The 26,004-nt window shown below is 37.4% G+C and overlaps 1 protein-coding gene and 1 pseudogene across 5 annotated transcripts in view; one reads left to right on the top strand and one right to left on the bottom strand.

The window, feature by feature from the left end:
• The window catches only part of SCYL2 (SCY1 like pseudokinase 2), a 74,388-nt gene that overhangs the window by 39,820 nt on the left and 8,564 nt on the right, over positions 1–26,004 (bottom strand). For 2 of the 5 annotated variants that reach the window (XM_074402355.1, XM_074402356.1), the window contains exons 2-5: positions 25,162–25,233; positions 16,627–16,831; positions 7,634–7,791; positions 3,626–3,770 (exon numbers count right to left, since the gene is read on the bottom strand). In XM_074402355.1, coding sequence (XP_074258456.1) covers positions 3,626–3,770; positions 7,634–7,791; positions 16,627–16,803 — 480 coding nt within the window. In that variant the 5' untranslated portion in view covers positions 16,804–16,831; positions 25,162–25,233. Of the gene's footprint in view, positions 1–3,625; positions 3,771–7,633; positions 7,792–16,626; positions 16,832–24,153; positions 24,225–25,161; positions 25,234–26,004 lie in introns of all 5 variants that reach the window. The other 3 variants (XM_010340209.2, XM_074402358.1, XM_074402357.1) reach the window with 2 other exon arrangements.
• LOC120364989 (ras-like protein family member 12 pseudogene) lies at positions 19,371–20,674 on the top strand (annotated as a pseudogene).

Raw genomic sequence — 26,004 nt, forward strand, 5'->3', positions numbered from 1 at the left:
GGGAATGTAAATTAATTCAACCATTGTGGAAGACAGAGCGGCGATTCCTCAATGACCTAAAAATAGAAATCCCATTTGACCCAGCAATCCCATTACTGGGTATATATCCAAAGGATTATAAATCATTCTACTATAAGGACACATGCACACGAATGTTCATTGCAGCACTGTTTACAATAGCAAAGACCTGGAACCAACCCATATGCCCAATGAAGACAGACTGGATAGGGAAACTGTGGCACATATACACCATGGAATATTACGCAGCCATCAAAAACGATGAGTTCACGTCCTTTGTAGGGACATGGATGAACCTGGAAACCATCATTCTCAGCAAACTGACACAAGAGCAGAAAATCAAACACCGCATATTCTCGCTCATAGGCAGGTGTTGAACAATGAGAACACATGGACACAGGGAGGGGAGCACTACACACTGGGGTCTGTTGGGGGGAAATGGGGGAGGGATGGGGGGGTGGGCAGGTGGGAAGAGATAGCATGGGGAGAAATGACAGATACAGGCGAGGGGACGGAAGGCAGAAAACCACACTGCCATGTGTGTACCTATGCAACAATCTTGCATGTTTTTCACATGTACCCCAAAACCTAAAATGCAATTAAAAAAAATATGGACAAATGGGATCACATCAAGTTAAAAACTTGTGCACATCAAATGAAATAAACAACAAAGTGAAGAGACAAACCACAGAATGGGAGAACATATTTGCAAACTACACATCTGACAAGGGATTATAACCAGAATATATAAGGGGCTCAAACAACTTTATAAAAAAAAAAAACCTAATAATCTCACCAAAAATGGGCAAAAGAGTTGAACAGATATTTCTCAAAAGAAGCCATATAAATGGCAAACAGGCATAAGAAAAGGTGCCCAAGAACAATGATCATCAGAGAAACAAATCAAATCTACAATGAGATATCATCTCATCGTAGTAAAAGTACCTTCATAAAAAAGACAGGCAATAACAAATGCTGGAGAGGATGTGGAGAAAAGGGAACTCTCATACACTGTTGGTGGGGATATAAATTCGTGCAAACACTATGGAGAACAATTTGGAGGTGCCTCAAAAAACTAAAATTTGAGCTACATACATTCCAGCAATCCTACTCCTAGGTATATACTCTTAAAAAAAAAAAAAAAAAAAAGGAAGTATAGCAAAGAGATATCTGTATTCCCATGTTTGTGGCACACCTATTCAGAATAACCAACATTTGGAGGCAAACTAAGTGTCCATCATCAGATAAATGGATACAGAAAATATGGTACATATACACAATGGAGTACTACTCAGTCATAAAAAAGAACGAGATCCTGTCATTTGCAACTACATGGATGGAACTGGGGGTCATTATGTTAAGCAAAATAAGTCAGGGACCAAAAGACAAACTTCGAATGTTCTCACTTATTTGTGGGAGCTAAAAATCCAAACAACTGAACTCATGGAGATGGAGAGTAGAAGGATGGTTATGAGAGGATGGGAAGGGTAGCTTCAGGAGGTGGGGGAAAGTAGGGATGGTTAAAGGATGCAAAAAAAAAAAATAGTAAAAATAAACAAGACCTTGAATTTGCTAGCACAACAGGGTGACTACAGTCAATAATAATTCAGTTGTACATTTAAAAATAACTAAAAGAGTATAAGAGTATAATGGATTGTAACACAAAGGATAAATGCTTGAAGAGATGCCCCATTTCCATAATGCAATTACTATGCCCTGCATGCCTGTATCAAAGTATCTCATCTATAAGTCTATATATCTACTATGTACCCACAAAAATTAAAAATAATTTTAAAAAATGGTTAAGACAGTATTTTGCAAGAAAAAAAAAAGACAGTATTTTGCCACAATTCTTTAAAAACATATAGTTAAGATGAAGATAAGATAAGCCACAGATTGGGAAACAATATTTTATTCACAAATAAGTGAATAAAAAAACAACCCACTAAAAAAATGGGCAAAATATCTGAATAGATATTTCACCTAAAAAGATATTCAGATGCCAAAGAAGCATATGAAAAGGTGCTTGCCATCATTATGAATCAGAGAAATACAAATTAAAAGCACCATGAGATACTACTGCACACCTGTGAGAACAACTGATAGATACTAAAGAGACCAAACATATCAGATTTTGGCAAAGATGTGAAGAAAACGGAATTCTCATACGCTGCTGGTAGAAATGTAAAATGGCACAACCACTATGGAAAACAGTTATCATTTTCTTAAAAAGTGAATCATACACATACCATTTTATCTAGCCATTCTTCTCCCAAGTACTTGGTTAATCAAGAGAAATCAATGTGTATGTTTATACAAAAAAACTTGTACATAAATGTTGTTAGCAGGTTTATGCACAATAGCCAACAACTAGAAACAACCCAAATATTATTAATAGGAAAATGGACTAACTGGTATATTCATACAATGAACTACTCAGCAATTAAAAAAAAAAAATCAACTTTGATACACACAACATATGAATCTCAAATGATTATGTTGGTTAAAAAAAGTCAGGCCGAAAAAGAATAGATGCCATATGATTCCACTTATAAAATTCTAGAAAATGCAAATCTATCCATAGTGATAGAAAGCAGGTCAGTGACTTCCTGAGACAAGGGAGAGAAAAACTGCAGAAGCAGGATGGAGGGATTACAAGGGGTATGAGGAAGCTATTGGGGGTGATGGATATATGCAATATCTTGATCGTGGTGATGGTTTCACGGGTAAATATATGACGAATTTCACATACTTTGAATATGTGTAATTTACTTTATGCCAATTATATCTTAATAAAGCTGTTAAAACATGATAAAATAAAGTCTGCCCCAAAGGAACTTAGAATCTACTACAAACATTTATTCTATGGAGCTGAAGATACTATTATTATTATTTTAAAGAAGGGCTCTCACTGTCACTCAGGCTGGAGTGCAGTAGTATCATCATAGCTGCATCCTCAAACTCCCAAACTCAAGCAATCCTCTCCTGTCTCAGCCTCCTGAGTAACTGGGATCACAGGTGCATGCCACCATGCCCAGATAATTAAATTTTTTTTTTGTAGAAAGAAGGTGTTACTATGCTGCCCAGGATTGTCCTGAACTCCTGAGCTCAAGTGATCCTCCCTCCTCAGCCTTCCAAAGTGCTGAGATTACAGGCATAAGCCTTGAAGACATTATTTTGGTAAGCAGGGAAAGGAAAATCTGAAAAAGTGGGCATATATAAAAAGGCTAACAATACCTCTTGATATCCACTAAGTAAATTCCTTAAAGATAAAGTTTTTGTTTTTATCAAATACTTTATTTCAATTGAATGTTTTATGAAATTTATTCACATAGCTAAAATTCAAATGAATCAAAAGGAATCCACTCCATCCATCAGCCAATAAGTGACCCCAAAAAGGTTACCAATGTTATCAGTTTGATGTATTTAAAATATCATTTAAGCCTAACAACAAACTGCAGAAAAAATTTCTAGAACATAGGAATAATGATTAAATTACTAAGAAGAACCAAAAGTTTACAGAGTTTTACATGATAATAAGTCTAAAATGCCAAAACCAATTTTAAAGGAAAAAACTCTTTTTTATATGTTGAATAAAAATACATACCTGAAGCAAACCATATTTGGTTTCTACATCATAAAGTTTATAATCCTTAATGTCTGGAGATACAGGGGAAGGCAGATTTTCCCAGTTACCAAGAACATTGGCTAAACTGGCAAAAACTGGTTCTGTACAAAATGCCAAGCAATCCCTGTTTTAAAAAAGAAAAAGTTATTTACTATCATATTATTATACATTATCAAAACCAAATATACATGAATTCATGCTCCTATTAAACTGTCAATAAGAAGATAGACTATTTTTACATTTGTTAATTTCAGCATAGACCTAATATACCTAAACCAACAAGTTAGAAGCCTTTGCATATAAGTTATACTGTATGTCTTTTAAACTAAGTGTTGTGATAATTGCAGTACATTTTTTAAAACTTAAAAGTGAGAAAATAAAACACTATTTCAACCATGATTGAAATGATTTATAGTTAATATTTAATCAATGTAAATATTTAATATACTTAATATATTTAATTAATTTAAATGATTGATATTCTTTATGAAAAACCAATAAACTAATTCAAAATACTGTTACATTATACCTATGGTATTATCCTTATTTATAATTTTCAGAATATGCTCAAAGAAACTTCCAGATTTCCCACAGATGCTTCCAGTAGCCCAGTTTCAACTTCACAAAGCAGCTTTGCTTTTATCTATTTTATATATCATTTTGAAAGGTGTCACAGTAATTAAATTTTTTAAATTACTAGTCTTTCATGTACAAGAAAATTTATAAACTCAGAAAATGTTAGATATTAACATTCAATGGTCTTACAGACTAATGATCAAGAGTTCAGGCTCTGAAGACAGATACCTGACTTTAAGTCCTTGCATCCCTATGTACTATCTTGGTAACAATGGATGCTACTGTTCTGACCCTCACTTTGCCCCTTTGTAAAATGGTGATAACAGACCCACCTTCAAGGGTTACTGTAAAGATCAAATGAGAAAAATCATGTAAAATACATACAACATGTAAGCACAATAAGCTTGCTATTATAATTACCAAGCATTTGCCACTCAATCCCTACCGTTTTAGGCCTTGGGCTTTAGGCTCTGGCAATGAAGAACTACAAATCAGTAGAGTAACATGGCTATATCAAGCTTCTGGGCCTGGGCAGTAACAGTTAAATGGCAGTTACGCCCTTTAACAGATGTTTCATCTGTTCCAATACCTGAATAACTCTTCTTCTGCCTTAAATCTGTTTTTCAGATGAGAGCATATGAAGAAGCTCAGTACATAATAAAAACAGAGCTTAGGTTGAAGGAAAGAAAGGGTTACACTGTCCTGCCTGCTCAGCATCATCAAGGAAGCTACCTTGTTCTGTACTCCCAACACTTAGCTCATTAACACAATGGACCATAAGGCATGCTTTTGTTGAACTATACTGTTACAAAAAAAAAAAAAAAAAAAAAAAATACTGGCTTATAGACTCACATAGTGTCTTCTCTGCTGGGTCCCTCTGAACCTATTTTTTAGCTTCCAAAAAGTCATCCTACTAAAATTATTGAATGTTACTAACCACCTCTCACTGATCAAATGTAATGTATTCTTCTTGTCTTTATTTTCTTTTTTATTCTCTGTTTCCCGGTGTTAGTGAGCACTTTTTTCTTTCCTTTTGCTTCCATGACACACTGCCATTTCTCCTGCCATATGACAATATTCCTTCTAATTTTTTTCTTTGGCTCTTGTTTTCCCTACATTTCATGGTTCTTTCCTCAGTATGCTCCTTTTACTCATACTCTTGAAAAACTCACTTTTTTTTTTCAGGTTTTAATTACTGCCTATATGTGACTCGCCCCCACCCCCATAAACATCACCAACTCTGGATTTTCATCTGAATTACTCTTTCTATAGTGCATTTCCTTTGAGTAATTCCAGTGTCATTTCAATACTATTAATTCGTTAAAAACTAGAAGTTCTCTTTTTCTTCCCTAAAGTGTCCCTATTTCTTATCGATGCTACCACAATTTTTACAACCTAACAATTATGATATCTTAAAGTAATCTTTGAATTTTCTTTCTTCATGATTGCCAATAAATTCCTAATTCTATAATATTTAAGTCACTATACAAAAGGCTGTAAGGACACAGAAAAGTATAACACATAGTCCTTCTGTCTTCAAGAGACCTGAAATGGAATTATGAGATATAAGACATGTAAATACAGCATAAAATAACAAGGATGGGTAGGATTCTAACAGGTGACACTAGAGACACTGACAGAAAACACTTCAGAGGAAATAGCACCAACAAATAAAGAGTCAGCAAAGTGTAGGATAAATGGGGGGAAAAAAAACCAGTCTACTTTGGGATACAGGATTCACAACAGTATTAACATTAAGAGACAGAAACTATAGTGTTCTGGGTTTATCCATGAAAAGAAAGGCAATAAAAAATATTTTTATGAAAAGACATATGAGAAGCCAGATGCAGTGGCATGCACCTGTAGTCCCCGCTACTTGAGAGGCTGAGGCAGGAAGATCACTCAAGTTCAGGAGTTAAAGACAAGCCTGGGCAACAACAGCAAAACCCAACCCCAAAAATTAAAAAAGAAAAAGAGGCCAGGTACAGTCACTCACACCTGTAATCCCAAGGAGCATCACTTGAGGCCAAAAGTTTGAGATCAGACTGGTAACATAGCGATATCCCATCTCCACAAAACAAAAAAATGTATAATTAAAAATCAGGTGGGCATAGTAGCACACACTTGAGGTAGTCTACTTTGGAAGCTGAGGCAGGAGAATCACTTGAGCCTAGGAGTTTGAGGCTGCAGTAAGCTATGATGGTACTACTATAATCCAGCTTGGGCAACAGCAAGACTCCATCTCGATCAATCAACTCACACATGAGCATATTTTTGGGTAGATACAGCATGGTGTAGTAAAAAAATAAAAACATGGACTCAGGAATCAGAAAGACAAGATCAATCCTAGCTCTGCCACTTAAAACCATACAGTTTCTTTGATCCTGTGTTCTATGTAATTGCTAGAATTAGATAAATTAAACAACGTAAAGCATTTAGCATAGTTTTTCACATTGTAAATGTTTGTATTTTTCCTTTTAGGTTTAAAAAAAGATCTTGTGCCTTTGAAGGGTCAAAGGGTAGAAAGTGGGTCATTGAAGATTTCAAACTAAGAATTTTGCAGAAACTCAATATATAATAAAAGATTAAAGCAAAATTGTACAATTAAGGCAGACGGGACCTTCATCCCCAACAGCCTGGAACCCTGCTAGCTCTGTATGGCTCACTTTCCCATTCTTCCCCTATCATCAAAAATCCTAAGGGCCACAGGACACAAATACCAAATGATCTGATTAAGATTTTCTGAATTAAGAGAGGGAAATACAGTTTGCCGAGAAAGAAAAAAGGCATAAATTTTAGGTTATAAGTAATGTGGAAAAGGTTTATAAAGCTAGGGTGTCTAAAGGAATATTAAAAGTGCCACAAGCTTGAGGGTCCAGTTAAGATTACATATATTTCATCTTCTTATCATTCTCTGTCACATTTCCCAAGCTCACCCTTGAGAAAAATAGATGGTAAAGTAACTGAGGGTTACTGACTGACATGCAGGGCATAGTAGAAGATTAAATGTCTAAAACAGTAGTGGCACACACACAAAATTGGCTCCCAAATCCTGTATCAATGAAAAGGAGACAAGAAATTCTAGCACATTAACAAGGACAGCTACTTTCAGGCAGGAACTGTATTCTATACTCTTGCAACATCTATTTTGACTATTATAGTGATAAGCACGGGATAGGCACTGAAGTACAGAATCATGGCAAAATTGAAGGAAGTCTTTATTAATACTGCAAAGAGAAACATATACATAGACAATGCAAATAAATTTTAGGGACAAAACTAATGCGTAAGAACTCAACACTTAGAGTATAAAACTTTTTCACTGACAATACTTAGACAGATTTCAAATATAAAAGTATTTTTAACTATTTGTTCTGGAAGTATACTATATAAGTTTTTATAAAAATTTACCTGGATTCTTCTAAAGGATGCTGGACAGTAAGAAGTCGAGGGTGTCGAAGCCGAGTTAACTGCTGGACTCCTCGTTTTAGAGAATCAATGATTTGATCCTTTTCAAATTTTTGATATTTGTCAATCAGTTTTTTATCAAAGACAAAAACAGCCACTTCCTAAATTAAAAAATTGTGTAATTTTAGTCAAGAAATATAGAAAAGTAATAAAATTATATGAGCGTCACAACAATATACAAATAGAAATAACTATGCCATAAACATTTTAGCACTACTATAACACTTTTCTGACATCAAAGAGCTGGTTTCCTCATAATAGTAAATCTAAACATTTTAAAAGGTGTAAGACCTAGAGTCCTCATATAGAGAACACAGGGAAAACCTTACCTTTGAATTCTGGTATCATAGGTACATATAAACCGCGTACAATCTGTTTCCTGTGTAGTAAGCTCTTACAGAAGTAGAATTCAAAGAAATGTTTAAAAAATTTAAAATGTGCCGGGCGCGGTGGCTCAAGCCTGTAATCCCAGCACTTTGGGAGGCCGAGGCGGGTGGACCACGAGGTCGAGAGATCGAGACCATCCTGGTCAACATGGTGAAACCCCGTCTCTACTAAAAATACAAAAAACTAGCTGGGCGTGGTGGCACGTGCCTGTAATCCCAGCTACTCAGGAGGCTGAGGCAGGAGAATTGCCTGAGCACAGGAGGCGGAGGTTGCGGTGAGCCGAGATCGCACCATTGCACTCCAGCCTGGGTAACAAGAGCGAAACTCCATCTCAAAAAAAAAAAAAAAAAAAAAAATTAAAATGTAACTTACAATGATAATCCTGAAGTATACTACAAAATCTTGAAACGCTTTTTGAAAGAAAGGCTGTATGTCAGGGATACTTGTTTATAAGAAAAACTAATTTGCAAGTATCTTTTAACATATGAATAATCTATCTCATACCTTCCTATCCCCCATCTTGTTAGGGGCAGTAACTGTAAATGGTTACTAGTATAGGGAGTTGCTCTCCCACCACCTCTCTTTGAAATCATTCACAATAAAAGCACACATCCTCCTTACCATCTTCTTCCTTTCATTATCCTTCAGATACCCAAGGAAAAACAATTCTGATCTAGTTACCCTATCTTAACAAATAAATCAAAAAACAGCTATACTGATAGGTGATGTGTTAAATCACTGATGTGTGTTCTCAGTAATAATGCAAAAATAAACTGGAAGCAAAATTAGCAAAGAATGCTAGCCTTCCAAAATTCCTTCAAAGATTTTGAAAAACTCTTTCAGAATTTCTAAGTCTTTGAAAGCCTCACATTAAACCTACTGTTGCTCAACTATCAATATCCAAGACAGTGTTTTTCTATTTTGTTCTCATTTTCTTCTCTTCTAATCATTTTCTTCTGTTCTGCATTTTTGTTACATTAGCATTATTATTTTCACAAGTTAGCTTGGCAACTCAATCATCCCACAGAGATTAACTGCAAAAAATCCAAACCAACAAATTTCTCAAAAATAACTTGTAAATTGAGGGTTCCTTATGTATATAAATGACTTGAGGAATTAGAGGAGTAAGTCTCTGAAAAGTGGCAACAAAAAGCAATTATTCAGTGCTGTAACTCAATTAAAACACAACATTCCCCCAAGCATTTGTGAACAAGGCAGCATTTACTACAATAAAACAACAGAGGATGTCTTTATACAGCACTCAGGACATTGGCATTAAATCAGAGGAAACTCTGAGTCAACTTCCCCTTCAACTGACCAGCTGCCTTTAGGCAAGTTTTCCCAACAGAAAAAAAAAAGAATAAATAATGTATGAATACCTCAAAGGACCACTGAAGAATAAGTGCCACAGTAATATAAAAAGAACTTACTGTAATACCTGACATATTCAATTAATGTTAGCTAACATTGTTACACTACTAACATCAAGACCTGTATTTTGTTATTTTTCTATTACTGATGAGTTTTCTGCTGACACACATCTGATCAATGTCACATATATGATCAATGATACATTCAAGACCAATGGTCAAGAATCATCTCTACTATCAAGGCAGAGATTCAACATCCTGTCAACTTGGTAAGGAACATTAATACATTAAGCTAAACAAAATGATGTGTTACAAACCTAATACCATTCCTATGTCACACAGAAATAAACATGCAGCATGAGTATAAGAGTGATCAAGAGCCCAGTTTCCAGTCACACAAAGCTAAAATGGAATTTCACTCTTGCCATTTATTATGTTGACCCTGAACTCAAACCTTAGTCATTGTTATTTTCAGATCAGAGTCATAAAAGGAATGAGATAAAAAATGAAAATATAATACATTCTATAGCTAAAGTTTGAAGCATTAGTCTACTAGAGATTCTTACAAATAAAGAAATTCCCAAGTCAACTATTTATACAGAAATAACAATAGACAGCATTTGCATATTTATATGTGCCAAGCATTGTGCTAAGTACTTTTCAGGAATTATTCCATTCCTCGCAGCAACTCTATGAGACAAATATTATATTAACTTTACAAATAAGATTATTGTGGAGAAGATAAATGTTTTCTAAGATTAAAAAAAGTCAAGTTTCAAACACAGTCCATAGGGCTGTATTTTTAGCCAAGACATCATTCTGTCGCCCCAGAAATAACACAGGAAAAATACAGAACACCAAAGTAAAACACAATGTATGTCTTCAAGAAATAAAGCAGTCACTTAAACTGAGTAACAGCTTTAAATGGCACTCATATAAACACCTAATCTTAACTCCTGATCATTATGAGACACAGGACAATCAGGAGATAAGAGTTTTATGTAATACTAATTTGAACTAAAAACAAATGACCTATAACTTGAAGTTCCCATCTTCCCATTCATGTGTACAATCTTATTTTAGTAAGTCTTTGGCTATAACACATTTTATAAATGCATTTAATCTAAATGTTTCATTGCTGGTGTGGTGGCTCACACCTGTAATCCTAGCACTTTGGGAGGTCTGGGCACTCCAAAGGGCCTAGACCTTTGAAGTCTGGGCAGCAGAGTCAGATTCCATCTCAAAAAAATAAATAAATAAGTAAGTGTTTTATTTTTCAAGTCTTTTTTTCTTTTTTTGAGACAAGGCATCTCACTCTATCACCCAGGCTGAAGTGCAGTGGCACAATCATGGCTTACTGCACCCCGACCTCCTGGTCTCAAGTGATCCTCTGACCTCAGTCTCCTGAGTAGTTGGGACCATAGGCATGCACCACCAAGCCCGGTAAATTAAAAAAAATTTTTTAGAGAAAAAGTCTCACCATGTTGCCCAGGCTGGTCTCAAACTCCCGGACTTAAGCAATCCTCCCAATTCAGCACCCCCAGAGTGTTGAGATTACAGGTGTTGAGCCACCATGCTCAGCGTAAGATTTTTAAGTGTGTGTGTATATATATATATATATATATATATATATATATATATATATATATATAAGAACCACATGAAATAGCTCTTGAGCTCTTGCAGTTTCACCACTTGTAGGGAGAAACACTATCGTTCCCAAGAAAAAGAAAACACTGGCTGGGCATGGTGGTTCATGCTTGTAATGCCAACACTTTGTGAAAATGAAGTAGGAGGATGATTTGAAACCAGGGGCTTGCTTGAGACCAACCTGAGTAACACAAGACCCCACCTCTTAAAAAAAAAAAAAAAAAAAGGAAAGAAAAGGAAAAAACTTACAAAATTCTCTCAGTCCATTGTTTTAAGTCAAAGATGACAAGATTTCTAAATAAGTCTGAACAGGTTATAACTGTCTTACAAATATTTTCTCTTTGTTTCAATTAGTTGATTAAAATCAACCAATGTTAACAAGGTTATGTTGTTAATCCTCAGGCCTCATCCTGACTTCCTAAAATAAAATTCTTATACTGTACAAAACCTTTCATCAGAATACACCATAATCTAATTTCTAACTCACATTTTTCTTTTACCACTTTTCTATACTACCCACTCTGCTAACACATATCACTTATGCAAAAGTCCAGTCACCTTATATATATTACAATCTTCTTGAAGAAACAATGTCTTATGTGTCTCTCCATCTACCACAGAACACAGCAGTTATACCTAGAAGATGCTCAAATGTCTATTGCTTACTGATAGTAAACAAAAATAAGAAATTAAGGCTTTTTATTGTCATTTTTAATTAAAATATTTTTAACTTTTTATTAACAAGAATTTCAAATATACAGAAAAGATAAAATAGCACAATAATCCAGTATGTCTTCTGCTTAAGAGTCAACAAACTGTTAACCGTAGTTAAAATTTGAGGGTTTTTTAATACAAAAATTATTAGAACAAAATATAAGCAATATACGGTATCCTATTATTTGTCTATTCATTGCATATTCTTTAAAAAACACTGGCTGTAAACAAAGACACTCGCTAAAAAGTATTTTTTCTTAGCCTAACTTTAAACAAAAAAGGTTACGAAAGTATTCTAAAAAACTGTAGTATTTATCACAATAGAGTATGTCCCATTTGATATAGACCTAATTTATAATTTGTAAAAGCGACTTGTAAGCCAGACATGGTGACACATGCCTGTAAATCCCAGCTACTTGGGAGGCTGAGGTGGAAGGACTGCTTGAGCCCAGGAGGTCAAGGGTATAGTAAGCTACGGTTGTGCCTGTGAACAGTCACTGCACTACAGTCTGAGCAACATATTGAGACTCCCATCTTTGCGGGGGGAAAAAAAAAGACCAAAGAAATTATTTTGCTTACTACAAAGCTGAACAGTTGCTAACAACATAGTTTTAAGTAGTAAAATTATATACATTACATAATTTGTAGTAATGTGTCTAGGATTCTCTAACAGCAATCATGACCTCCACTAATCTAACCCTCAGAGGCACCAGAAATGGTTTTTGAAACACAGATGTTCCCTGAGATCTCTATTTTATGGACCTTTCATGATTGGCCGGTGGTAACTGTCAAGCATCATACACTTCATTTTTCATCTGATTTTGGGATAATGTTCCTTCTTCAAAACAATAAAACAAAATCTAAACTTTTACTTACATTAGTTATAAAAAGTTGTTGAGAAGAATGAAAAATAAAAACATATACCTCTTAAAATCACTAGTCTATGATCATTTTTTGTCTAAGTGACATGACTAGCATATTTGGCTCTGCACAAGGGTTTCCTTTATTTTAAAACTATTAATTATTCTAATGTATTTATTATAATTTAATTATGCTTTTATATATACAGTATTAGCAAGCTCATCCATGAACACTGGCATCTGGATAACACAATGAACATTTTGTAGTAAGGAAGCAATTATGTCCAACCCAATGTTTGGTAGAGTGGATATGAACAACAATTAGGTATTTATTATATAATAATCATTAGAAATCAATCAATCTTCATTATCCTCACAGAAACAGTCACTTCAATATAGGTGTTATGAAGCCCTTGAAGCAGGGCAAAAATACCAGGTCAACAAATACAACTTTTAAAGCAAATTAATGCAAAGCTACCTGAACTTTTTTTTTTTCCCCAAGAAAATAGGTCTACTGCAAAAGCAAATATAAAAGGTTATAATAAATGTAGGACACTAGAAGACTACTAATAAATGTTAAGACTAATCAATGTTGAGGCGTAATTCCTTGATAACACAGAATCTTACGTCAGGATAAACAGAAATGCTTAAAAATAAATAAATGTTTAAATAGCCCAAGACCAGGCAAAATTACATACACAAACACATATGCATAGACATTTTTTCAAGCATCTTCTTCCAAAATAATCTCTTAGAGTTTGGTATTTGATGGCTGAAAGAAATTTCAAAATGTAGAATTATTCTTCTACTTGAAAGGAGGTAAAAATTAAGGACATAGCTGAGACAGAAATTAGATGTATGTGGTGTTTTATTAGAAATTATTTAAACAAATTAGCAGACTTGATACTCTTAATATTCCTATATAGTATTTCAATTTTTAAAGGACATACATGTATGTATCTATGTATGTATGTACATATATGGTAAACATTTCTCATTTATTACATATATAGCTTGGCGAAAAGAAAAACTTCCATCTTTAATGACTAGTTTAAATAAAGTATAACTTAAAAATTAGCAAAGTCAATGAAATCCACCCAAGTGCATTTGTCTCAGAAATACCACTCAAGTAAATATTCATAATGAAGAACATAATATATATTGTTTGAGAAGAATATCTATAGTCAAACGACCATTTTAAGCCTGAAAACATGAAACTGTGTAAAAAGACTAAGTCAGTTAAAAAGCTATAACATTATGGTTCCATAATGGTATAAATTCTATGTCTGAATTATCTATCAGACATTTTTAAAGTTCAGAAAAGAGGGGAGCAGGGAATATTTCACTGAATTTTCAAAAATTAAATAAACCCTCCACCCAGAATGTCTAAAATTAAAAATACATAACAAGCTTGGCAGAGATATAAAGAAACTGTAACTGCTGCTGAAGTATACACTGGCACCACAATGGAAAAACTATTTGGCAATGAATACATACACTACAATCTAGCAATCCCATACCTAGGCAATGCATCCTATGTGCCAATGGCACATACAAGAATGTCTACAACTGTACTATATCAATGAAAAGAAGAACTCCCTTGTTCAACAACACAGATATAGCTTATCAATATACTACTAAAAAAAGGGAGTCAAATACAAGAGTACACACAATTCCATTTAAATAAAGTTCAAAACCAGGCAAAATTATTCTAGTGTTAAAGGACAGGATAGTGGTTATCCCTGGAGAGAAGGGGGTTATGTAAATCAATAACCTCCTCTGATTCTAGCACAAATTGCTTTTACAATTGGTTATTTAAGGGGAAAACAAAGAACATGAGTAGTAATAGTGTTTTCTTTATTGATCTGAATGCTTTGAATGTTGGTTACATGGGTGTATTCATTGTGAACATTTACCAAGCTGTACACTCATGATTTGTGCAATATTCTATAATATGTTGAACACAAGTCATTAAAAATAAGTTTATATTTTAAAAATTAAGCAGACTACAAAATTTTATTTACCTATTTTTTAAAGACAGTCTCACTACGTTGTCCATACTGGTCTCAAACTCCTGAGCTAAAGGGGTTCTTCCACCTTGGCCTCCCAAAGTGCTGAGACTACAGGCATGAGCCACCATGCCCGACTAACACCACAATTTTTATTCTCTAAATATCACCTGGAGATGTCTTAACATCCCTACTAAGATTTCAGAAAAAACAATAGTGAGAAACTAAGAGCTGCTTCTAAATGAACACTCAAAAAGGAAACTTCAATGATGCTTCAATGTCAAGGTGGTTAAGGACTTAGCTATTCTTTAAAAAATTAACTGGCCGGGCGCGGTGGCTCAAGCCTGTAATCCCAGCACTTTGGGACACTGAGGCGGGTGGATCACGAGATCAAGAGATCAAGACCATCATTGTCAACATGGTGAAACCTCGTCTCTACTAAAAATACAAAAAATTAGCTGGGCATGGTGGTGTGTGCCTCTAATCCCAGCTACCCAGGAGGCTGAGGCAGGAGAATTGCCTGAACCCAGGAGGCAGAGGTTGCGGAGAGCCAAGATCGCACCATTGCACTCCAGCCTGGGTAACAAAAGTGAAACTCCGTCTCAAAAAAAAAAAAATTAATCAGTAGTAAAGACAGGACACTCAGTTCTGACCCCTGCAAGTCGAAGGAGGCAAAAAAAAGAAAATTTGAACCTATCTCCACTAAACTCCCTGGTGTACCACCTTTCATTCCAAAGCAATAAATATTTTAAAAAATGGAATGTAATGTTTCCTAAGAAAATCCATCACTGACAGTCAGCAGTTGAGAATGGAACTCTATCATTTGTGCCTGGTTCTCATATTCTAGAAGCTCCATCATCATCAGGAGATTTCAGTATATGAACTAGTGATATTACTACAAATATCTAGAACCATTCTAGTTAGGCACAGAGATGCTATTATGTATTATCACATCCTTAATAAAAATGCCTGATTTTGTAAATTTGTTACTTTGTTTTCCCCTTAAATAATCGATTGTAAAAGCAATTTGTGCTAGAATCAGAGGAGGTTATTGATTTACATAACTCATTACCTCATTAATAGTTTTTAGGTAGTCAATAAGAAACCATTTACTTTTTTGGATGAGCTTATGGTGAACTGAAGAAAAAGCAATGTTCAAAAGTAACAAGTTGATCAGCATTTCAGATGCAGATCAACTTTGGATTTCCATAAAGGCTTTCAAATAGCAATAAAAACAAGATTTAACAGGTTGGATACAAGTGACATACCAATAATCTATCATAGGACTAAGATTCCTATTTTATAAAAGGATAACCAAAACCAATTCGGTCTTCAACTTGGGAAATAAGCTAACTTTGGAAAAGTAGCAAATAATGCATACCTACAATTGTATGACTGTGGTAGTCATTGGGAACTATGTATAATAAATCCTTTACATTTTAAAACCCGTATATTTAACGTGTAGGGAAGTAAAAGTACTTTTGAAAACAGTGATTTTGGCCAGGCATTGTGGCTCATGCCTGTAATTCCAGCACAAGGTCTGCACTAAGACACAATGTTGAAAAATGTAACTGGGTATTTTACCAGTAACATCGTGACAAACAAAAGAAAATTTAAGAAACATGACAATTTCTATCCTAAAACATGTATCTTGCTAAATACTACAATATACTCATTTGCTCAACTGACATATTTATTAAATAAGCAAAATTGAATTTCAAGATGATATGGTAAGTCAAACAGTATATCTGTAACCAGGAGATTCAGAGCATGTTTAAAAGAATTTGTTTTTTGTATGACTTCGTAAGATTAAATTGAGAACTAAAGAAACCATTTAAGAACGTATTAAAGAATTTTTGGCATTTCTTAACATAAAAATGCATACATGCATTTTATGGTTCTTAGCATATATGTATTTTCCAATTACACGCTGAATTAAAACTTACCTGCTTTGTTGACTTTTTTGTGCCATTAAAAATCTTCCAAGCTAGCCCATTGCCACCACTGGCAATGTGTCGACCAACATCAAATTCTCTAGTGACAGGATTTCCCATTACAGCACTAGTGACATCAGCTGTTACTTTTGTAACAGTACTCTTCAATTTATTAAGCATGGACTCCATGGCTGCAATACTGGGTAGTTATAGCTACCTAGAAGAACAAAAGAATAGTGGAGAACTGATCATTTCTTTTTGGTATAAGCATTTATTCATAGTTTAATTTGAAAAGCTTAAGATCTCCCAGTGAACAGAACAATCCTATATAGATTAAAGTTATATGTTGGTTTTGTCTTCAGAGAACCCAATACATTTTAGTACAAATGTAAGTCCAGAAACCAAACTGTTCATTTCAACCTCAGTTTTCACTGACTAGGAAAAGATATATTCACACTTGACTCTGATATTAAGAAAAAGAATGACTATTGCTCAACTGTATAACATGAATCCTTTAAGACTTAAAGTGGGGGATGGGAGTGGTGGCTCACACCTGTAACCCCAGCACTTTGGGAGGCCAAGGCGGGCAGATCACCTGAGGTCAGAAGTTTGAGACCAGCTGGCCAACATGGTGAAATCCCATCACTACTAAAAACACAAAAATTAGGGCTGGGCATGGTGGCTTACACCTGTAATCACAGCACTTTGGGAGGCCAAAGCAGGCGGATCACGAAATCAGGAGTTCGAGACAAGCCTGACTAACATGGTGAAATCCCGTCTCTACTAAAATTACAAAAATTAGTCGGCCCCTGGGTTGTATGCCTGTAATCCCAGCTACTCAGAAGGCTGAGGCAGGAGAATCACTTAAACTTGGGAGGCGGAGGCTGCACTGAGCCGAGATCATGCTGTTGCACTCCAGCCTGGGTGACAGAGCGAGACTCCGTCTCAAAAAAAAAAAATAGCCAGGCAAGGTGGCAGATGCCTGTAGTCCCAGCTACTTGGGAGGCTGAGGCACAAGAATCACTTAAACTCAGGAGGTGGAGGTTGCAGTGAGCTGGGATCATGCCTCGGCACTGCAGCCTTGGTGACAGAGTGAGACTCATCTCAAGAACAAAAGCCAAAGACTTAAATGGGGTTTGAGAGGCCATGGCAGGTGGATCATTTGAGGCCAAGAGTTCAAGACCAGCCTGGCCAACATGGTAAAACCCCACCTCTACAAAAAATACAAAAATTAGCCAGGCATGGTGGCATGCACCCATAATCCCAGCTACTCAGGAAACTGAGGCACAAGAATCGCTTGGACCCAGGAGGCAGAGGTTCCAGTGAGTCAAGAGTCAAGATCACGCTACTGCACTCCAGGCTGGGTGACAGAGCGAGACTGTTTCAAAAACAATAACAAAAACAACAACAAAGTAATATAGAAGGTTTGATTCTCACTTCATATTTAAAAATTTATTCTTTTTTCTTTTTCCACCCCTTTTCACTGGTGTTGATCACTTCACATTAAAAACAATATAAAACTTAAAATATGCTAATGCTTTCCTAAGCAATAAATGTGTATTTATTATTATTATTATTATTATTATTATTTTTGAGACAGAGTTTCGCTCTTGTTACCCAGGCTGGAGTGCCATGGCGCGATCTCGGCTCACCATAACCTCCGCCTCCTGGGTTCAGGCAATTCTCCTGCCTCAGCCTCCTGAGTAGCTGGGATTACAGGCACGCGCCACCACGCCCAGCTAGTTTTTTGTATTTTTAGTAGAGATGGGGTTTCACCATGTTGACCAGGATGGTCGATCTCTCGACCTCGTGATCCACCCGCCTCAGCCTCCCAAAGTGCTGGGATTACAGGCTTGAGCCACCGTGCCCAGCTAATTATTATTATTTTTATGTAGAGATAGGGTCTTGCTATGTTGCCCAGGCTGGTCTCAAACTCCTAGCCTCAAGTGATCCTTCTGTCTTGGCCTCCCAAAGTGCTGAGATTACAGGCATAAGCCAACATATGTAGCCCAAATTTGCATTTTATAAAAAGTTTTATTCATTATTAAAATAATAATTACATTCAACTATGAAATCATTTAAAAGTATTTCCTAAAAGTATCAACCAGGTGCAGTGGCTCATGCTTATAATTCCAGTACTCTGGGAGGCTGATCCATGATCCAGGTAGATCACTTGAGTTCACGAGTTCGAGACCAGCCTGGGAACCATGGAGAAACTCTGTCCCTACAAAAATACAAAAATAAGCTAGGAATGGCAGCATGTGCCTGTAGTTCCAGCTACTCAGGAGGCTGAGGCAGAAGGATCACTTGAGCCCGGGAGGAGGAGGTTGCAGTGAGTCAAGATAGCACCATTGCACTCCAGGCTGGGTGACAGTCAAGCTCTATCTCAAAAAATAAATAAATAAATAAAGCACTGATGGTGACTATTGTAATTAATGATCACTGAATCATTTATTAACTGGTAGTTTTTAATAAGCATAATGATCAGTACTTGTTACAGGTTGAATATCCTACTTGGGACCAGAAGTGTTTCAGATTTTTTATCTTTTCAGATGCTGGAACACTTGCATTATATGTTTACTGACTGAGCAACTCTAATTCAAAAATCAAAAATCCAAAATGCTCCAATGAGCATTTCCTTTAAGCACCATGTCACTGCTCAAAAAGTTTCAGATGCTGGAACATTTCAGATTTCTGGATTAGAGATATTCAACCTGTATTAATAATTAGTAATTATCGGGGCGCTCTACGCGGGGCCGAGGGCGCGGACACCGACGGGGCCGGGCCCGCGCGAACGAGGGAAGCCCGCGTCCTGCTCTCCAGGGCCCCGACGGGCGGGCGCGCTGCACTGGGCCCAGCGGCCACCCACCTGCGTGGCTCTCCAGGGCGTCGCTATGTCCTCGGTGTTTGGAAAACCCCGCGCGGGCAGCGGGCCGCAGAGCGCGCCCCTCGAAGTCAACCTGGCCATCCTGGGGCGCCGAGGGGCCGGCAAGTCCGCCCTGACTGTGAAGTTTCTGACCAAGAGGTTTATCAGCGAATACGACCCCAACTTGGAGGACACCTACAGCTCCGAGGAGACTGTGGACCACCAGCCCGTCCACCTGAGGGTCATGGACACTGCAGACCTGGACACCGCCAGGAACTGTGAGCGCTACCTGAACTGGGCCCATGCCTTCCTGGTGGTGTACAGCGTCGACAGCCGCCAGAGCTTCGAGGGCAGCAGCAGCTACCTGGAGCTGCTCGCCTTGCACGCGAAGGAGACAGCGCAGCTTCCCTGCCCTGCTGCTGGGCAACAAGCTGGACATGGCCCAGTACAGGCAAGTCACCAAGGCAGAGGGTGTGGCCTTGGCAGGCAGGTTTGGGTGCCTGTTTTTCGAGGTCTCTGCCTGTCTGGACTTTGAGCACGTGCAGCACGCCTTCCACGAGGCAGTTCGAGAGGCACGGCGGGAGCTGGAGAAGAGTCCCCTGACCCGGCCCCTCTTCATCTCCGAGGATAGGGCCCTGCCCCACCAGGCCCCGCTCACCGCCCGCCATGGGCTGGCCAGCTGCACCTTCAACACACTCTCCACTGTCAGCCTGAAGGAGATGCCCACCGCGGCCCAGGCCAAGCTGGTCACCGTGAAGTCATCCCGGGCCCAGAGCAAGCGCAAGGCACCTACCCTGACCCTCCTGAAGGGCTTCAAGATCTTCTGAGGACCCCTCCCCAGGAACCCTGGGCTCGGTGGCTGGACAGGACTTCAGCAGGACAGGGGCTGGCTTCTTACCACCAGCCTTTCCCTCTGATGGACAGCAGACCCCGCCTCCAGCACCAAGAAGTGTCTCTACATTCAGTTCCCTGTGTGAGCTGGAGTGGCAGGCAGGGATGCTGCTCTGTTCCCTCCAGGCCTTGCTCTTCATGGTAACCACCACATCTGTGGCCCTGGAGGAAAACAGCCACTGCGACAACCCAGAGACTTGGGGTCAGCCTTAAGTAGGAAGAAATTGCAGTGCCCATCCTGCTGCCATCAGCCTTTCTTGCTCCAGCTACAGTTGGGCCAGCTGTGGCCCTTCATGGACGGTCTGGGTGGACAGCTCTGTCAGTGTCAGGCCTGAGAACAGCCTGCAGAATGATAGCTCTGGGGTCCTTGTGCCACCTGGTGGACGGGAAAGGCAGGGCGGCTGCAGTTTCAGAGGCCAGAGCCAGGCCCTCCTGTCATCTGCTGACTTCACAGAAGGCCCAGGCTACAAATTCCACAGTTTATCCAAGGAAAGTCTAGTTAAAATAATCCAATGGGCCACCTGGGCGGGGCAAAGGGGTCCCAGGAAGGAGGGTAAAAGGGAGGGGGCTGTCCAATGTAAGGAACCCCAGAGTTCTTTCACCAGCAGAGTCCCCATGTTTTCCCACTGTTATGGACTCTGTCCATAGAACCTCAGGGCCAGCTCCCTCAAGTTTAATGATCAGGCTGAAGAAGAAAGTTGTCACTCCAGTGAGTTACCCAGGGCTCCAGGGAGCCCACAGCAGCATCAGACCCATCCAAGGGCTACAGGGCATGCCCCCTTGCAGGTGGAAAAACAGTATAGCTGTTTGTCTTCTGGTTTGGCAGGACCCAGGACCCTCAGCAATGGGTCTGAGTGTTCAAAGCGGATACCAGAATACCATGGCTCAGACATGGAATCAGGACACTCCTTTGGGATCCCACCATTGGCAAGGAAAGGCCCTCCGAGGCAGGCAGTGTGGTAGTTATCTGATTTTGTTTACCACACACCAAGTCCAAAGGAAGTGTTGCACAGATTCTTAGCAGATAAGTAGGGAAAGGAGAGGGCCCTGGTGGGTGGAAGGATTGGGAAGGGGATTCTGAGCCTGGAATCCTGTCCCTTCCTCTCTTAGCAGTCTCAAGACTGCTGTTGGATTGCAAACAGCATCTCTGACCCAGTCTTCAGCCTCATTCTGTAAATGGAGGAGCTGAGGTCAGAGTGGGCTTGTGAACTGTTCAAGACCACATGCTTAGAGTCCTAGCCAGGCTTCCTGATGCACAGGCCAGATATAGATATGGATTTTGCACTTTTGCTCCAAGCCACTTGTGTGTGTGTGTGTGTGTGTATGTGTGTGTGTGTACCACCGCCATCTGAACAAACTGCAATACCACCCGCTCACTTCCAGGACCATTTTAATAAAAGATTTTTTTAATAACAAAAAAAAAAAAAAGTAATTGTCAGGCTTAACTTTTCTCATTTGGTAAATTAAAACAGACTCTAATTGTGATGATGTCTGTTAACATCTTTAGTTGAAGAAAGCTAAAGGAAGCTTTCTTTAGCTTTCTTCAAACTACAATGTCTGTCTCTCTAGGGTTACATGAATACTTTCCAGGGCATACATGGGCATAGACCATTTCAAGGTAGCAGTTCCTAATCTGGAGTCAGGTAAAGACTTCACAGGGAATTAGAGGTATTATTACGGCCTTGTACAAGGTTTTATTATTGAATGCTTTAAACATATATATCACCATTTTGTAGTTATGAACATGTTATTACAATTATTTCAAAAATTTTTTTATTCTATACATTTTGTTTCATAAATTTAAAAATATTACTCTAAATAAATGAATAAATTACTCTAACTTCTGGCCATGAGGGAGGAACAAAGAGTGAATCTGCCCTCTTGCTTTTAAGCAACTAGAAAACTAAACAACTAGAAAACTAAACAAAATATAGGAAACACATTTTTTCAGACATTGAACAGAGAGCAAGAGAATTTGATCCCACTAAGAAAGAGAACTAACAAGATAAATACCCCAGGATTGTCCCAGTTTTCTGCCTAAAGGCACATTCCAAACTACAGAGCATAGAACAGAACTCCAGGTAGCCATCCAGCTGAGTTGAGAAGCTGGAGGGACAAACTAGCATTCAAGAATGTGGAGGTAGATGAAAGTTCAAAGTGAATGAAGTTATGCTGACAAAAATGCATAGAGGCCCCCTTCATGCTCTGTTCCCGGTACCCCACATGCTTATGCATACTGTGACATTCCGCCAGGTCAGGGAAGGACCAAACTAGAGAGCTATGAGTTGAATAGTTTCAGAGTTCACACAAGGCTACAAATCATTCAATATGTCATCAGCCAGTGTGGTGAGTCTTCACTGACCACTGAGACATTCGGCAGAAACCTTGTAAGAACCATGCTTTAATAGCAGGGTAAACCACCCTTAGAGTGAAAGCTAATCTAAATCTGCTCTAAAAGCAATTCTCAAATGACCAAAGTAATCACAAATTACTAATCTGTCTACCAGAACAAAACTCAATACTTGTGAAAGGAAGACATATACATGCACATAAAAATCAGATACTAAACAATGTAACATTCACAATGTTCAGCATGCAATCAATAACTATCAGACATGCCAAGAAGCAAGACAATGTGACTTATACAACAGTGGACCCCAACCCCCAGGCCACAGATCAGTATCAGGCCATGGCCTGTTAGGAACTGAGTCATAAAGCAGGAGGTGAGTGGTAAGCAAGCAAGCATTTACTGCCTAAGCTCCGCCTCCTGTCAGATCCGTGGCAGAAATAGATTATCATAGGAGTGTGAACCCTATTGTGAATTCTACATGTGAGAGATCTAGGTTGTACGCTCCTTATGAGAATCTAATGCCTAATGATCTGAGGTAGAAGAGGTTCACCCTGAAGCCCAGCTCCCCACCCCCAATCCGTGGAAAAATTGTCTTCCACAAAACTGGTCCCTGGTGCCAAAAAGGTTGGGGACTGCTGCTATACAAAGCTCCAAGAAATTCAATAATTCATGTGAAGGATAAACAGGAAGAAAATTATGCACTGATACACCAAATAGCTGAAAATCAGTGATCAAAAGAAAAATCTTAAAAGCAGCCACAGAAAACAAGTAAATTACATATAAGAACAAAGATAAGAATTTTCCCAGACTTAGCAGAAATAACACATGCCAGAGAACAACTGATTGAGGTCTTTAAAGTGCTAAAGGAAACTGTCAACCTAGAATTTTATAGGCTGGGGAAAAAACTTTCAAAAATCAATGTGAAATAAAGACATTTTCAGAAAAACAGATAATCACTATAAAAACTATTAGAGGTGGGAGGATCACTTGAGCCCAGCAGTTCAAGATGAGCAGTGAGACCCCATCTCCACAAAAAGTTGAAAAATTATCCAAGTATGGTATCACCTGACTGTAGCCTCAGCTACTCAGGAGACTGAGGCAGAAAGATCAATTAAGACAAGGAGGTGAAGGTTGCAGTGAGTCATGACCGCACCACTGCACTCCAGTCTTGGTGACAGAACAAGACCTTGTCCAAAAAAAAAAAAAAAAAAAAAGACTACTAAGAAGGTTTCTAAAGCAGAACAATAAAAAGAAAAATGATGTGGGCATATAAAACACACTTTTCATCTTTTCATGTCATAGTATCTTTAAAAGATAGCTGATCATTTAAAGCAAAATAATTTTTAAAATGTATTTATAATATATGTAGAAGAATTTGTGACAAGAAAGAACAGGAGGGGGAAATGTAAGTATATTTTTAAAAGATTCTTACATTATATATGAGGCAGTTCAATATTATTTGAAGGCATGCTGTGGTAAGCTGAAAGATATATACTGTAAACCCTAGAATAACAAAATAATAAAGTGATACAACTAAATCGTAGAGATAAAATAAACCCTAAAGTAAACTGATAAATATAAAAAGCAGCAGAAAAGAGGAAGAAAAAAAAAACAAATGAAGCAAATACAAAATAAATTAAAAAATGGTTCACTTAAATCCAACTATATCAATAAATTATATTAAATGTAAATGATTTAAAATTCCAATTAAAAGGCAGGGGCTGTCAAACTGGATAAAAAAGCAAGACCTAACTATATGCTGCTTACAAAAAATCCACTTAAAAGTATAAAAACACAGGTAAAAGAATGTGAAAGTATAGTAAGTTGGAGTGGTTATATTAATAATAGAATAAGCTTGAAGGCAAAAAGGTCATTTTGTAATGACAAAGTTGTCAATTCACCAAGAAGACATAACAGTACTAAATATGTATACACCAAATAAGAGAACTTCAAAATAAATGCAGCAGAAAGTGACAGAATTGACAGAATAGACAAATTCATAATTATAGTTGGAGACTTCAAAAGTTTTCACTATAGAAACAGACACAGACAAGCAGAAAGAAAATCAGTAAGGATGGAGACTTCAACAGCACTATCAAACAACTTGACCTAAAACATAAAACACTCAGTCTACAAATGACAAATATTTTTCATGTAGACATGTAATATTCACTAAAATGAACTATATGTTGGGCTACAAAACAAGTCTCAAAACATTTATAACTACTGAAATAATATAAACTACATTATTTAACTACAATAAAATTAAACTAGAAATCAGTAATGGATTATAATACATAGAAAAACTACAAATACATGAAAATTAATCAACACTTTTAAATAATCCAAGGGCTAAAAAAGAAATCACAAAGAAAATTTTTAAATATTTTGAAGTAAATGAAAATTAAAATTTGCCAGTCATAATTAAAGCAGTACTTACAAAGAACTCTATAGCTGCAAATGTTTATATTAGGGATTTTAAAAGTCCAAAATAATGGTTTAGGTTTCCATCCTAAGAAGTTAGAAAAAGAAAAAATTAAAATAAGTAGACAGAAGAGGAATCAATGAAACAGACTAAATTTAATGTAATTTAATTTTTTATTTAACAGAGAAATGAAAAAGAGGGAAAAAACCCAATAAATGAAAAATAACAATTTTTAAAGATCAATGAAATCAGTAAAACTCTAGCGATACTGACCAACAAAATTTTAGCAAGGTGTAGTGGCTCATGCCTGTAATCTCAACACAATGGGAGGCTGAAGTGGGAGGATCACTTGAGCTCAGGAGCTCAAGACCAGCCGGAACAACCTAAGGAGACCCTGTTTCTACAAAAAAATAAAAATAAAATTGCAGGGCATGGTGGTATGTGCTTGTGGTCCCAGCTACTTGGGAGGCTGAGGTGGAAGGACTGCTTAAGCCTGAGAAATCAAGGCTACAATGAGCCACAATTGTGCCATTGCACTCTGGCCTGGTTGACAGAGTGGGATCTATTTCAAAAATTAAAATTAAAAATTAAAAAAAAAATAAACATTTTAAAAGACACAAATGACCAATATGAGAAATTCTACAGATTGCAATTCTGCAACTTCTGAATGAATATGGTATATCATCAAACATTTAAGGAAAAAAATCATACTAAGTCCATATAAACTCTCCCAGAAAATAGAAGAGGATGGGATACTTTTCATTTCATGTTATATAATAAGCATTACCTTGACACCAACATCAAATAATGCCATGGCAATAAAACCAATATCCCTCATTAACATGTAAAAAATCCTTA

Source organism: Saimiri boliviensis, chromosome 7, assembly GCF_048565385.1.
Source record: "Saimiri boliviensis isolate mSaiBol1 chromosome 7, mSaiBol1.pri, whole genome shotgun sequence".
Lineage (NCBI taxonomy): Eukaryota > Metazoa > Chordata > Mammalia > Primates > Cebidae > Saimiri > Saimiri boliviensis.